This window comes from Anopheles moucheti, chromosome 3 (assembly GCF_943734755.1).
Source record: "Anopheles moucheti chromosome 3, idAnoMoucSN_F20_07, whole genome shotgun sequence".
Taxonomy (NCBI): Eukaryota; Metazoa; Arthropoda; class Insecta; order Diptera; family Culicidae; genus Anopheles; species Anopheles moucheti.
The window spans coordinates 24,656,689-24,671,426 of record NC_069141.1 but is presented as its reverse complement, the minus strand read 5'-3'; the positions used below and the strand labels follow the sequence as shown (position 1 = coordinate 24,671,426).

Genomic DNA, 14,738 nt, shown 5'->3' with positions numbered 1-14,738 from the left:
CACAAAACTGTGAGCATCCAACCACCACCATCGTATTCCATGCTTCAAAAGGTGCTCCGCATGGCCTACTATTGAACCCACCTGATTTGACAATCCAAGGAATCTCTTGCTCTGTATTGTTTCTTTTCGCACCCAGTCATTTCTACAGCTCAGTGCCACTTGTCAAAATTACGTTTACAAATTATTTGTGCAAAAAAATCCGACGGCCCTTACGGCATGGCGATCGTATTACAGTTCTGTTACGCTCAGCTTGTTACAATTCATCAACTTTTGCTCGGTAACCATCAAAGGCTGCTGTTTACGTCGCTGATGATTGGCTTGACCACCGCAACCGCGCACTGGCAATTCATACGCCATCCAACGCTGATGGATCATTTCCACGAAAATTTACGCTCCTTTCCGGTCGAAATTTCATTCGGCGCGTTGGCTCTCGCCTCCATCGGGGCACTGCTATCGTACGGGCTTTACCGGCACCATCGTTGTGGCAAGGAACGTCGTGCGAGGGCCGCGATACGGCAACGCTACATCGACTACATTGTGCTTTGTCTGATGGTAAGCGTGTCCAATGCCGCCCGCCAACATCTGCACTGCCCGGACAAGGAGGGACTCGGACTGCAGCAGCTCGAAGGGTACCGGCGTGACATTGAGGTCGCCATCGCTCGCTTTCGAGCCGGTGCGAGAAAATTGTTTCAGGAACCGCCACTAACACTTGCCAACTCGAACTCCTTTCTCGAACGCTACTTCCGGCTCGATGATGAACGATTCGGAGAAGAAATTCTAGCACTGAAACGGTACGCATCTGCCGCTACTCTTCAATGATTTCTAATCGGTTCTAAAAAAATGGAGTTCATTAATTGAATGCCGAATCTACCTTCATCTGGCATGGTGGCCGTTTCTTGCTACTCATTTTGCAAACTATTCTAACTACCTTTTATCATTTTTTTTGGTCTGTCTATCCTATTCCCACTCGATAGAGACTTCGGATCGCTGATGAACGTGCCGGGCATCAAAGGACTGCTAAACCAATAAGCTCCGAACGAGAAGAGCTCTCGAGTTCCAAAGAAAGAAACCATCCCGGGACGTTATCCTTAATGCTGCACCGGCATAAATCCGAACACGAATCAATTAACAGATTATCAAATAAGCTTGCCGAATGTTTGATTTATGTCCTGCCAGATATTCGGTCGTTTCAAACGGTTCACCATCTATCTCTTGGATCTTTTTTTGTTCCCGATCGTCTAGAGTCGGATATTGTTTTATGTGATCGCTTTCAGCTGAAATAGAATCAAATGGTCATTTTTGGCCCCAATGGGAAAAAAATCCCCTTCAGGTGTATAATGTGAATTCAATGTACCAGTAACGATAGTGTCGGAGAATGATCTGGAAAGGAAAATTAAACGGTCACCCGTATCATTCTGTTTGAGCAGTATCAATGCGATTGATTGAAAAATCAAACGTAAGTGCATCAAAAGCGAGATGTGAATAAAATCGCAGTGTTTGATACTGGTCTATTCAACCATTCTGAAATGCAACAGAACAAGCAATTATGTATTTTTTGCATCAGACAAATCCCACAGGCGCATTTGAAATTATTGGAAAGTTTGGCGTTTTGTGGATGATATCGGAAGCTGGATGATACTCAAAAACAAATGAGAAGGACTTTATTATTCTCAACTAACGCTAATTGAACATCAAGGACATGCTTATATTGTTAATAACGTAATATTTAAAACATTCGCCACGAGAGTTTAATGATTATTTTCATTATTAAAACGTAATTCTCATAACAACTACAATGAATGGTTGACACCAACACATAGCACGGTTCAACACTAACGATATTCAAATACAGTTCTCCGAACCGTGTCCAGATTGCATGTAATGAAGCATGTAATTTAGCTCCCGAAAAGCACCGACAGCACACAAAAAAGTCCCATTCGGTCCATCTGTTTCATCTTTGGGCCTCGACGTGCAAATTGTTTCTTAAATAACAACTAATAACCGTACCAGCTGACCCAGCAAGCCATCCTTGACCCAGAACGCCAAAGGGGAAGGAAAAAGCACGAAAAGCTTCCCATTCCTTTCCCCCTGGTTCTATTCACCGTCTTTCACCGTGCTGTTGCGGAAGACGTAGTAAGCGATGGCGGCCTACTAAGACAACGCGAATCGCGAAGCGAACTACTGCCTGGACCAGTGCACAAGCCTTGCCGGATGAAATTGACCCACCAAAATGGACACCGGCGAGACGCCGCTGCAGACGTGCCTTCTGGTGCTGGACATAATTTTAATTAAAAAACTTTTCTGCTCATTGCACTGAGCGTGCCTGCCTTTGGAAGTTTCATTTTTTTTCTCTCTCTCTCCTTAGTCCTCATTCCGTCCTCTCGACGCTTTTCGGTGTCTTCAAAGAGTTATGCAGACGGTGAAGTATTGGTATCAAACAGATGGGGCACCATCTTGGGCTTTGATGAAACGGATGGAATGTGTTTAGGTGCAATATTTTCGTAGCAAAATACCAGCAGGTAATAGTAAATTAATGGTGCAGGATGGGAATAAACGAGGACATAAATTAATGAGACATTATGCAGTTGGGAGCTTCAGTTATTTTCTTCTCTAATAGTTTGTGAGTCTTTTTTGTGATGCAATATTAATAGTTTTCGTAGATATTAAGCATAAAGGTCTTAATATTGTACTGATCATGTAAACTTAAATTACATAAATATATTAAAGTCATATGTATGCATTCACCCATAAGCTCGTTGCATTATTCAAGCGTTTTACCCTTTAATTAGTTATGCGCCTAAATGTATGCAACGGCAATACATGGAACACAAACGCTTGGAATTAGAGATCAGATTGATGCAGCACAGTGTATCACAAAACAATGTACAAATTGCGCTTTTTTAAATTATAACCAATAGTTTTAATACTAACTTTCAACAGCGAAAAGTAAACTAACAAACTATATTGTAAAAATTATTATTTACAATGCCATATAAACTCGTTACGCATATTAGTTGTTAGTTCGTGAGAATAAAAACGCAATACAAAGTTCTTTAAACCTCACAAATGACACTACATGCAAATATTCTACGTGATTCAATCTACGTTTCTTTACAGAATCTTCGAAATCTATGATATATCGATAAAAATCCTTAAATTAATCATTCCAATACACATATTGTTTCCCCTGTTAGAGTACTCATTGTCAATGATTCATTATCATATTAACACAAATTAATACTTTATATGAAATTTGTAATATTATCGCTTCTGTTCAAGCATTTCTTGTGTCTGTTTTAACTTGTTCGTTAATTATGCAAATAAATTTATTGCGGAACATTGACGTATTCATTCTTTTCATTATTTATCTATTGTTGTTTGTATCGTTATAGCTGTTGTATAAAACAAATCTGCTCGAAGATTAATCATACCTACGATTTAAAGATGGTTTTAGCTGTCTCATCTTTCATCCAATGCGGATGCTGTGTTAAGTCATTCACCTTTGCTCAAACCGTGTTATTTCATTCCCATTAGTTGCTTTAACGCCATTCTGTAAAGCGGCACTAGAAGAAACAATGAGGTAGAATGTAAAAGAAGACTTTTGGCTTCAATAAATGCTTAGTTAAATGCACGCCAATAGTCATATACTTTATAGCAGTGTAGCATTTTCAGAATCAGTTACCCGTTTTCACGGATTGTTACTTTTACCATCGATTCGTATTGCGCGATCAATGAATTGTGCTGCGAAAGCGCTGACGCGTAAAGCACGTCTACCACCCGAAGCTTCTATTTCCTTCATCGTTTCGTCACCGCATCCATCTTCTTTCGCCAGGCCATGACGACTGTCACTCAACTGTTGCGCTTGAATTCAATGCTCAGTGCCACGATCAGTGCCGATTTGATTAAGCGCAGGTTTGTTGTCAAATTTTACATTAATTAGCGTTCGTTTCAGTGCCAACATCGGAGACCCCGGGACGCCCTAATTTCAACTGGTAGAATTCACACACACACACACACACTCGCTCAACGGCGTGGTAAAAGTTTCTTAAAAGCTTTAAATTATCATCTGCATCATGGCATGGGAAGAACGGAGCACGAGATTACTAGAAGTCGGTTGAAACAGATGCGCGCGAAGGTTCATCTATATCGCGGTTACATCACGGCTACAGAAAAGTCACCGCAAGGTCATTTGCTTTTAACATGCGACATGTCCTCCGTTTCTGTTACCGATCGAACAGCAAAGAGGTGGAAAAATATGCTAGTCCCCAAGACCATTATTAAAATTAACTTCACACCCCTTCTTTCGGGTGAGTTCATCATCATCTTCACCTTGATCCAGGACTCCTGGCACGGCCGATTATCCCGCGAAGCTGTGCCTTGTAGCGCAAGTTGGCACAACGTCTACATCCGCCACCACTGACTAACGCGCTGGAATCAAAACTGCGAAAAACAACCCACCCATCTACGTTATGATTCGAGAAATATTTGTGACTCGTTTTTTTGAATTGGTGTGCGTAAAGTCGCAATTTTTTTAGCATATTTCCAAGCCTTTGCTTACTGTTCATTCACCACTGGTTCGTTATATTAATTGGAAAGAACCATACATTTTTCGACTCACATTATCGCGCTCAAAAGCTCATTTACAAACATGCCACAGCAAAACATTTCACATCTTCCGCGGTTTGTGCAGCTCGCGCTGTATCGAAAAGTGGTTCGTCGTACATTCTAAATTATTCGAACGTTTTAATTCCTTTTGTTTTTGTTTTTATTTTTACGCTCTCCGTTTCGCATTATTATAGGATTTATTCTCGCACATTCCACACAACGGTTGTAGGTTACTTCCCTTTGGAGCAGCGTTTAATAACATACGAAATAACACACATGCCGGCGCGGCACAGCCGTACGACTTCATATCACGATGATCAACACTTCCGGTACGAGGATAATGCGTCAAGCAGTAGGGCATCTCATCGAAGGGCAATCAGCAACAGCTAGAAACAGACCAAAGTTCAGCGATCTTTGTTTGCCGCATGGGGATGATGTTTTTCGAATCGATTTAACTCATTTACTCACAAACACGTAGCGCGAACGGCTTAAAGTCATGATCATTAAGCAATGGCGTTTAATTTACTATCTTTTCGTATGGCGCCGTCTACTTCATCGAAATAATGTGGAACGGTATGTGGAAAAGAGATAATGAATGCAAGTTTCGATTAGATTTGATGATAAAGTCATAACAATAACTGATTATGTTTAATGTATTGTAATGGAAGATTATTACTACGCCTACGGCTAACAGAATAGAGACAATTTTCGAGACATTGAGTATCTCTTGACTATATTAAAAAAGTTTGATAAAGCGAATAAAAAATAAAGATTCATACATTTTTGTTCACAGAACATTATGAAGCAGGGAATAATATATTATTTGCTTAATATTTAACATTTTTTCCCTCCCTATCCATAACTTTTTTCCATCTGTCTGGCATTTTGGCGGTTCTTTTCACGATAAACCGGCTCTTTGCTTATTCATACATTGATTCACCTTAAGGTTCCAAAGATATGGTAATAGGCAAGAACAATGTCTAGACTTTCCGTTAATAATGTGAGGATAACCATCTTGTGAATACGATGCAGCAAGCTGTTTCTTGGCGATCATTAAAGCAAATAGACGTACGAAGACATATTTCTTGATCTATTTCAATTTCTAGAACTACAATGACATTTTCTAAAATTGGAATTCATGCCTACCTTCATATTAGAATTTTTCTTATATTTAGTCAATATTCGATCAACAACAAAAATTCTAAATTAACTAAATTAAAAATAAAATGCACAATACAAAGGACAAGTACGAGAAAATTAATTGGTATTCGGCGTATTCCCTTTAAAAGCAAGACTTTATTTCATCGATCACTGAACCAAGCACACCAACAAACCACCTAATCATTCACGACGCCCAATTGCTCATCGTCACATCCGCGAGCGATCGTGCACAGACAACCCCACAGCTGCCAGCTGGAGCAGAGGAAAGATAAAACGTCCAAAGATCGTCGCCGTGAAACAAAGCTGAAAAGAAACAAACGGCCAGATCCGAGCAAGCAGTGGGAGAAAAGGAAAAACAATTGCGGGTTAGCGAAGTTTAAACGCATAATTCCATCATATTTCTTACCAGCGCGAACAGACGACTAGTGCCAAGGCCATCCGATACCCCCCTTCCCTCCGCACCCTAGTACCGCACCAGCTTCGCGATCGCGTTCCGATGGCCGAACAGCGGCCGAAAGGGTGAGTGATATGCGATGAGGCCTACCGTGGCTGTCTGCTTTCCTGCCAACACTAATTAGATTGATTGAGCTGAACTGTGCCAACTATCGCCAAAAACTGTCCTGTCCTGCCAAAACAGTTGGCTCACCTTCGAACAAAAATAACGGGGACACTGTGGACACCAGCGCGTACGCAATGCCGTTACTAGGTGATATCATTTTTCACCGCCGCGTAACCGCGTTTATCTTTCAGCAACCTTTATCACTTAAACTCAACCGATTCCGCGCCGCGTATAAGCGTGTGCCGCACATTTTCAAACACTTCAAACTTTTCAATCACACATGATACCGCGCGCGCGCAACATGGTAATATGTGGCACGTTCAAAAAACCACAAATTAACCTGTTGGGCATATAATCCGGATCTTACACAATCGCTTCGAATCACTTTCAATTTTTGTGCACTACAAAAATTCGTCGGAAAACCTATCGGAACACCACCGTAATGGGTTACGGTGGTCTTAAAGAAGGGAGGAGGGAGAAAATATTGACCTACATTCCAGTGGTTCCACAGTACCGGACAACTGCCAGCTCGAGATTTGGGCGAGTTTGGGTAGAAGTTTGACAACTATTGAAGCCGTTTGTCCACACGTAATATGTTCGGATGTGTAAGTTGTCCAAAATGTGGTAATACCTGCAATACTGGAAGTTTGGAGATGAAGTCTGAGATGTATCTAGTTTCGACGAAGACTCGAAGCGAAAGGTTGAAAGCGATAGTGATTGAGTTGGGAGCTTGGATGGAAAACTCCTGGAGTGTTTAATGCTGTTTAACACCTTTGATTTCACGTGAGGATTTTATAGAATTCAATAACCTACTCTTTACCTGCCATTCTTACCTTTAGGTTATACAAATTCAGATCCCTACTACTCCCAAATTCCATAACCCAACTACAGTAGATCTCAAGCAAAACGGTCCATGAGAGTTGGGCCAGTCAACTTTGACCGCGAACTTCGATATACCTAATCCAATTAGCGCTTGAATGTGAACTCCCGTGTGCAGCACGGCCACGATCCCAAATGTATTTGTCGAATGTGAGAGTTCCACCGTTCCAAAGCACGTGTGCCGTAAGCTGCAGCTTGTCGAATCAAAACCAAAACGATTGTTAAATTCGGGAAGTAATTCTGTTGGATCATTTTTATATCATCAACATTAGCCACCCCGAAAACAAAAACACTACCCCAACACGCGCAGGATGTCGTTCTGTTGCCAACTAATGTTCAGCTCGCACCTCAATCCGGTTCTTAGTCGCTTCCGCAAAACATTTATTGGTCTTTTTTGTAACTCATCACAGTTTGCAGAAGGACATTGAAGATTTTTTTTTTTCGTGATACTTCTCCTTCTTTTGTCCACAAGAACCGGAAAGAGATCCAAATGCTTCTCCAACCCAGCTCCACAATTCCAGCCGTGATAAACTATAGTATTCACGGTCATCCAGTGCGTTGCGACTAGTCCGCGGTGTACCACGCACCAAAATGTCGAACTCCAACCAAACTGTTCAGTTCGGTTTTTTAGAAGTTCCAACGTGTTCCGCTATCAAATCGATGAGCATCAATGTGGTACGATGTAGAAAGAACGGGAGATGCGCAATAAAATATAAACATATGCAAACACTATCCGAATGGTGGCGTTTCGCTCGCCATCGTCGCTGACGTAGATGCGGTTCCAAAACAGCATGGAAAGCATTAAATATACAAAATTGTCTCTCCCGATCGCAAGAAACAAGTTTTGCCAAACTGCTTTCGGCGGTGTGTGAATTTGTAGCTTTCGCACAAAAAATTTGTCCACCTTTTGCTTCATTTGCTTGTCGGTTTTGCTTTCCTTCCGTCATTTTTCACATCGTTTAAAATTGCAAATCATTGCTGAAACACGTTTCGATGGGTTTTCATAATTTACAATTCAAACCATACGTTACCGTACCATGAGGGTTAGAAAAATTTGTTAAAATATAGTAGCTGAGTTTTAAGAAACTGTGGAGGTGCGAAAATTTTAAAGAGCATTAAAAAAAGCAACACATGTCATTCAATTTCATTAAGTCATCAACCGAATATGAGAAACTCGATTGCTGTTTAGAACTGTGTATATTAGCTCTTAGCACATTTAGAATATCTTTAAAATCCTTCTGTTGCTTAGCAACATGCACATGAATGCATTTCAACATGTATTTCGCCTATTTACTTAATTTATTAGTCATCATCATTAAATATTCTCACCATAACGTTGAGGGAAACGCGAAGTGCAAATAAAACAAAATTACTATAATTAAATGATTATTCAAAGTTACATAGAAAAATAGTAATTAACTTATTAAACTTCAAACATGTAAACATAAACACAATACCATACAATACGGCAATCACAATATATTGAGTAACACCCAAAATAGTGAAATATTCGGACATCGTTCCTAATGTCCCTTCTGGCATTTTCGCATGAACCATCTTGGATGAAATATTAACCAATCATCCAATATCAAACCAAATTAAAGCTCCATCGCCCATCGACGCACCTGAACGAAGACACGGTGCCCGTGCAGCCGGACCTTATTACCGCCGCTTTTTGGGATCTCCGCACTTCGCATTTCAATGCCACACACAAACCCCATCGGTGGATAAACATGCGGCACCGGTTAGCCTTTGGCATGGGTGTCCTTGCACATCGTGTTGGAGTGATCGTACCGTTGATCTTGGAACCGATAGATCCTCCCCGGCCGTTTGTGCAGTGCGCTGTGCTGTTTGTTCAACGTCGCACTACTACTCGACTGCACTTCATCACTAATGTCTAGGTCGGTGTTGACCGCCATGAACGCGCAGAAGTGAACCACACTCGCGCGCAAACCCCTCCCCGCGTCGGCACAAGGATGCTTTTGCAGCATAATGAATGATGAACCTGGCGGGCACGGTGGCCGGTGGCGATCGGTGACGCACGGCAGGCCTTGGGTGCGAGTGCCCGCCTGGTGGAGGTAATTGTCCGAATCGAACACCGTTGGTCGGAGGTTTTGCCATATGCCCATGTCGTATGTCGGGCCTTTCTCCGCGCTGGGAGTGTTACGCAACGCGATGATTGATCGAACGTACCGGTGCCAATAATGAGCGTGGATCATTCAAACTGTATTTGGCTGATCAGCGAGGTTTGCCTCGCCATTTGAACGCTTCTGTGCGCATTGTGGAGGTTGGAAAAGCGCAAAGAAAATGCTACCTGCACAAAAAGAGTACCATGCAAACATTAAATTATGCCCACCTACCGATCATAAAACAGATGAGTGGTGAGTATAACTAGCATATGCAGGGCGCAACATAAACAGGAATATTGTAAGCCAAAAACTAGTTCGATCAGGTCGGTGTTTGGTGTGATTTTTTTGTTTTTGTGTGCTGAAGGTTCTTTCTTGTAGACACGAAATCTACGACAAACCAACACCCCGACTACCGACTGTTTATTTATATTAATCACTTTCAAACACAGCTCCACAGTCCACAGTGGCTCCATGCGTCGCTTTGCAGACGAGAATGCAAGGCCATCCGATGCAGACGTGCGGGAACTAACGGTACCAGCGTACCGGCGGAAAACGAAAAGCTTCGCTTCCGAACTAGATTTCCTTGAGCTGAAATCCAAGACCGCGCGTAAGGAGGGAACGGAACATTGGCACTACGTTCACAGTTGAACGAGGGTGTTTTTGACAGTACACACTTCAAACGTTCCAACGAGGACTCTTGCATTGCATCAACACGAGCATCGAAGGACCAACCTGACACCAAAGGAACTCGCTCTGGATATTGGGCAAGATGTTGCTGCTTGTTCTATTTAAAATTGATTCATTGATTTTGCTATTTAACTAGTTCCTTTCACTAACAAAACTGATCACTAGATCACTCTAGCATCCGTAGCGAATTTTATACATCTTCCAAAACTGTATACGCATAAGTCGTCTTACTTGACTTCCATGACGAACATGGCGCACTCACTGAACCATCGTCAAATGTTCTTATCGCATGATCACTAAAGCTGTGTTGAGTAACAAACGCTTCAGATGCAGATGCCGCTCTTCCGCTCATTTTAATGCTAAGGGTTGATCATCCCCCTAGCCCAACCGTGTTGTGTTTAGCTGTAATCGATACTAAATTGAACGCTACGTGCGTAACTTGTCCCCGTGGCTCGACGTAAAGACAAGAAAGCTTTACCGCACCGCAATTAGATACGCCAGCAAAACAAACATGTCTGGTTGATATGCTTCCGGAGATGCAGGTGCAATGAGTCTGTGGAGTAGCTCCACTGATCTTGCTATCAGCTGATCAGCTGTCAAACTTGCTCTCAAGATGATGTACAAATCTCCCAACAAATAAAGACACACGATTAGCAATTGAAACACTTCCGAGAAAGTGACAAACTCCGTGACGGATGTCGTAGATATATTGGTACGTTTCGCTTCTGGAACACGGTTCGTCTTTTCTCTTTGCTCTCCTTCACTCACGCTTCTCCTTCCGGTCCTGTTAATTTTCGCGCACTTTGTCCCTTTGCCACAGCTCAGCTCACACAGCACATCTAACTAACCGACCGGTCGATTTGTATGGTTAGATTAGTTTCGGTATGGTATGTTAATTTTCGGGAGTCTCCTTCAAACAACCGACGCAACGGCCAGAAGACGAATCGGCCGAGAAGTTCGATGACCAAAAACGTGTTTTACAATCGATACTAGCACTGATGGCGGTGGCCCACTAACCCTTCGAGGAAGGCAAGCCTGTAAAGTTGTTTAAAGCAGGGAAGTGAAACGGAACTTCATGCTAATTTTAAGCTTTATTTCCATATGAACTGATACCTCCGGTTAGTTACCTTGTTTTACTTAAATTGTTGTAGATAACAAAGAAATAAACTATTTGAAACGATTCTTGAGTTGCATAAATAAAACCCGTAAATATATTTTAACAATTATACAATACGATTCACTACAATGTGTTCAAAACGGGAGATACAATTTGTTCAAGATGCACGATTCGCGAGCATTTCCCACCCTGTGTATGTAAATTGAATGAAAAACAATTAGCCTATGCTGCAGGCACTCCACCCAACGGCTAGCACAAATCCGATAAACAATCATTGTCCTACCACTTAGCGCTGCTAATGCACCGTCGGTGCACTCTCTGCAGAAAGCCGCTCCACACCAATCGACGCTCGATGTTGGCGCTCTTGGCGGTCGCCCAGTGGCGCACCGGGCACCCTCTCGGTACCGTGTGGCATAGACCTTGAGCTAACTGTTCGAACACACGGCAGAGCCCCACAGAGTCTTACGCCGTGGACGAGTTGCGTAACTCTGCTCAACACTAACGAACCAACGGCATCACTTCGCCCATGCTATGTACCCACACGCGCACACCCCGCACGCCGTCGTCTGCTGGACGGTTCTTGCAACTAATCGTTAGTCGGTTAGTCGGTCTCAATGCCGAACTCTTCATGTGGTTCTCCTGCATCATCATCATCATTGCCTGGCACGAGATGCATACATCGTGGACAGGGGACAGCATGGGCAGACAGCAGACATTGAACCGTACAAGTGCTGTTTATTTTCGATGTTCAATTTTCGAACCTCTAATTGACCGTTCGCCACCGCCCCTTGCAACATGCGGAGAGATGCTGGCCAGGCCGGGCCATCGATCTTGAACGATCCATCTTTCACCGAATGTCCAAATCCACCAACCATCAAGTCCAAGTTCGCATCGCACCGATGTCGTCACAATCGAACAATGCTACACCCATATATGCGGAGAGCACTGTAACGTCCAGCCCAGCGCCGCAGCGAGGTTGAAGATCATTGACGCTCGACTCGATCGCTCTCAAAAAGAAAGGCCTCGGTCATGTATAATTTGTAATTACACTGCACCACTTGACCAAGCGCACAAATGCCAACCGAACCAGTCCATCCTAACCAAGGTCACAACAGCCGAAACCGTGACCGAAGGCTAACCTTCACATAATACCCCCGTAACGGTAAACCACCAGCATCAGCTCGAATGCGTCACCTCCATTACAGCTCATTGCTGGGCTCGAGAAAGCGAACGAATTGGTGAAATCCAATTAAAGCTACCAGACGGATGGAAAATTTTTATTCACCCGCGAACCGGGACGCGTACATGCAACGCTTGCAACGTTGTAATTGCAATTTATCACCTGCTTACTTGACGAACCGCACAACAACAAAAATCCCCTGCAATTGTTTGACATCAGAACCGGTGGCCACCGTAAGTTGCTGTTGCTTCATCCCAGCGTAGATAAGCGGTACACTGCGGTGCTGCACTGACTGGAAAGTGAAAACTGCGCTTCGCTAATTTATGCCACCTTCGACATGGTCTGATTGCAACGCTGACCCCTTCGGTTACTTCACTCGATCGTCGCGCTGTCGTCGATGTTGGGTCATCTTGTTGCTAGCGGTGCAAGTTCACCGGAGAATTCAACAAATTGCATAAAAATGATCTTGCTGTGATGAAGTTTTTGTAGAAATTATCGATCGTTTATTTGATCGAAAAAGAGAAAATTCTCAAAACTTTCTGACCTTCTAATCCCTTCCTAACGGTCCAGAGCCATATTCGTTTTCTTCGTTATGCGCTACCATAACATAAGGATTATTCTTTATTAATACTTTATCGACGCTGTTTTTTTTTCCTTCTTCCCACAAACTCGTTCCAAAACATTCCGATGCATCCTCCTTTCGCCAACTTGCCAATTTTCACGTAAAGACTCTCATGCAGAAACTCTGAAGACTCTGCAGAAACGCCTATTCTCGAACGTTCGAACATGCCAATCCGGTTCAGTGACCGGTAACGGAGGCCACCGGGTAGGAAGGTAGTGCATGGAAAGTCCAAACCCAAAAATTCGGAAAACAGAACATCACAACGCTTTTTCCGGTTTTTGATATCGTCTCGCAAACAGCAGTTGCCCGTGCGCAAGAATGACGCATTTCGAGCAGCGACACGCACACTGAAGCACACCTTATTATTTAACGGGAGAAGAATTATGCCAAATATCCTGCTGGTTCCTTCCTTGATGTCATCCGTAACTGAACGGGGCTTAAAGCTTTGCTGGAATTTTATGTCATTCGATTCGGTTCGATAGAGTTTCTAGTTAATCGACTTGTTTATGTCTGCGATCATTTGAGTATGGTTTCAATGAATTCTGCTGCGCTCAAATGTACTCATACAATCCAGTTTTAGCAACTCAGAAGATGAAGATGATGATCACCAACAGCATGAAGGTTACAAACATACGTTTCATGTAAATGTAGCGTGATAACTCTTATCTGAGATTGATGAAACTGGTGTGGATGCCATACGGACGAAGGTTGTACCAACACAACGTACCAACTGCCAACAACGACAAATACTTCTATCAACTCTCGCGTGGCTAGATATATTGAAAAAACAACTTAAAAACCCCATCTCGGAAAGCCCTACTGATACGATTTGCTTCCCATATTCTCCAATATCAGCGCATCAGCAACTCACGCCCCATCAACAACACCGCCAGCCAATTCGATAACACCCGAGCGAGACACAAAACTCAAATGTGGATTTTACAGACAACTTAGAGACGATTTCAATACCAGCATTTTTTTTTGCTGTCTTTTGGTGGCTGGTAGCTGAATATTTGAAATCCAAAGTCCACCGTTCAGCTTCATATCAAACGTCGCAACACATTTTCTTGTTTTCGGCAGGGCAGGTTTTTGGGCCGCCCGGCGGCAAACCATTTCAGCGTATCCAAATGGCGGATGTGAGCGGGACGGCCGATAAGCGAAGGAAAAAGAAACGTATCACATCACCTTTAAACCAACCAGTTCACTAACGATTCCGTTTAGTTTAGTTGCTGCCACGAACGTATTCGGACGTTTACGGACGACACACTAAAAAAAAAGGGTTCTTTTTTGTTTTGGAAAGACTTACCAACCACCGTAACACTTCATCTGCTCTGTGTAAGAAGTAACGCGAGGCTGCGGATCGTCTTCCACGTTTGCCAGTGCTGCGGAGTGATGAAAGTGATACCCGGGAGGGGTACGACTATGTCCGACTCCTGACGAACGCATCTCAGTGCTAATTAGTGTGCTGGAGTTTGACAAGTAGAAGGTTCGTTACTTTACTATTCAAACCTTAAATTTAGCAACCGTTTTACGTCAAGTGCGCGAATTAAATAGTCCTGAAGAAAAATACTAACTCAAGCCCGTAGGCGACGAACCCGCTCGTGTCTTCCCGCTGGATCGGGGCCATTTTCTACGTCGTTAGCAAAAGCTCATCCATTCAAGATCGCCTGCATTGTTTTTTTCGCAATCACTAATACGCTGCGTATTCCCACCTACCGTACGCACATGTACTCAGTGAAAATCGAAAACGTAACGATCGTTGTGAGAGTGAGAACGCATCGCTAGAATCCTCGCGATCG

General features: G+C 43.1%; 1 protein-coding gene across 1 annotated transcript; it reads left to right on the top strand.

The window, feature by feature from the left end:
* Window positions 1-216: 216 nt before the first annotated feature.
* On the top strand, window positions 217-1,116 carry LOC128305027 (uncharacterized). The gene is made up of 2 exons (XM_053042304.1): window positions 217-791; window positions 975-1,116. Exons 1-2 carry the CDS (start codon window positions 217-219, stop codon window positions 1,027-1,029), a joined length of 630 nt encoding a protein of 209 aa, XP_052898264.1. The 3' UTR covers window positions 1,030-1,116.
* The last annotated feature ends 13,622 nt before the right edge of the window (window positions 1,117-14,738 follow it).

Bases quoted from the DNA above. Each gene is read 5' to 3' on its own strand.
- LOC128305027 (XM_053042304.1), top strand. From the start codon at position 217: ATGGCGATCGTATTACAGTTCTGTTACGCTCAGCTTGTTACAATTCAT. The intron at 792-974 runs GTACGCATCTGC...CCCACTCGATAG, and splicing joins GAAATTCTAGCACTGAAACG to AGACTTCGGATCGCTGATGA.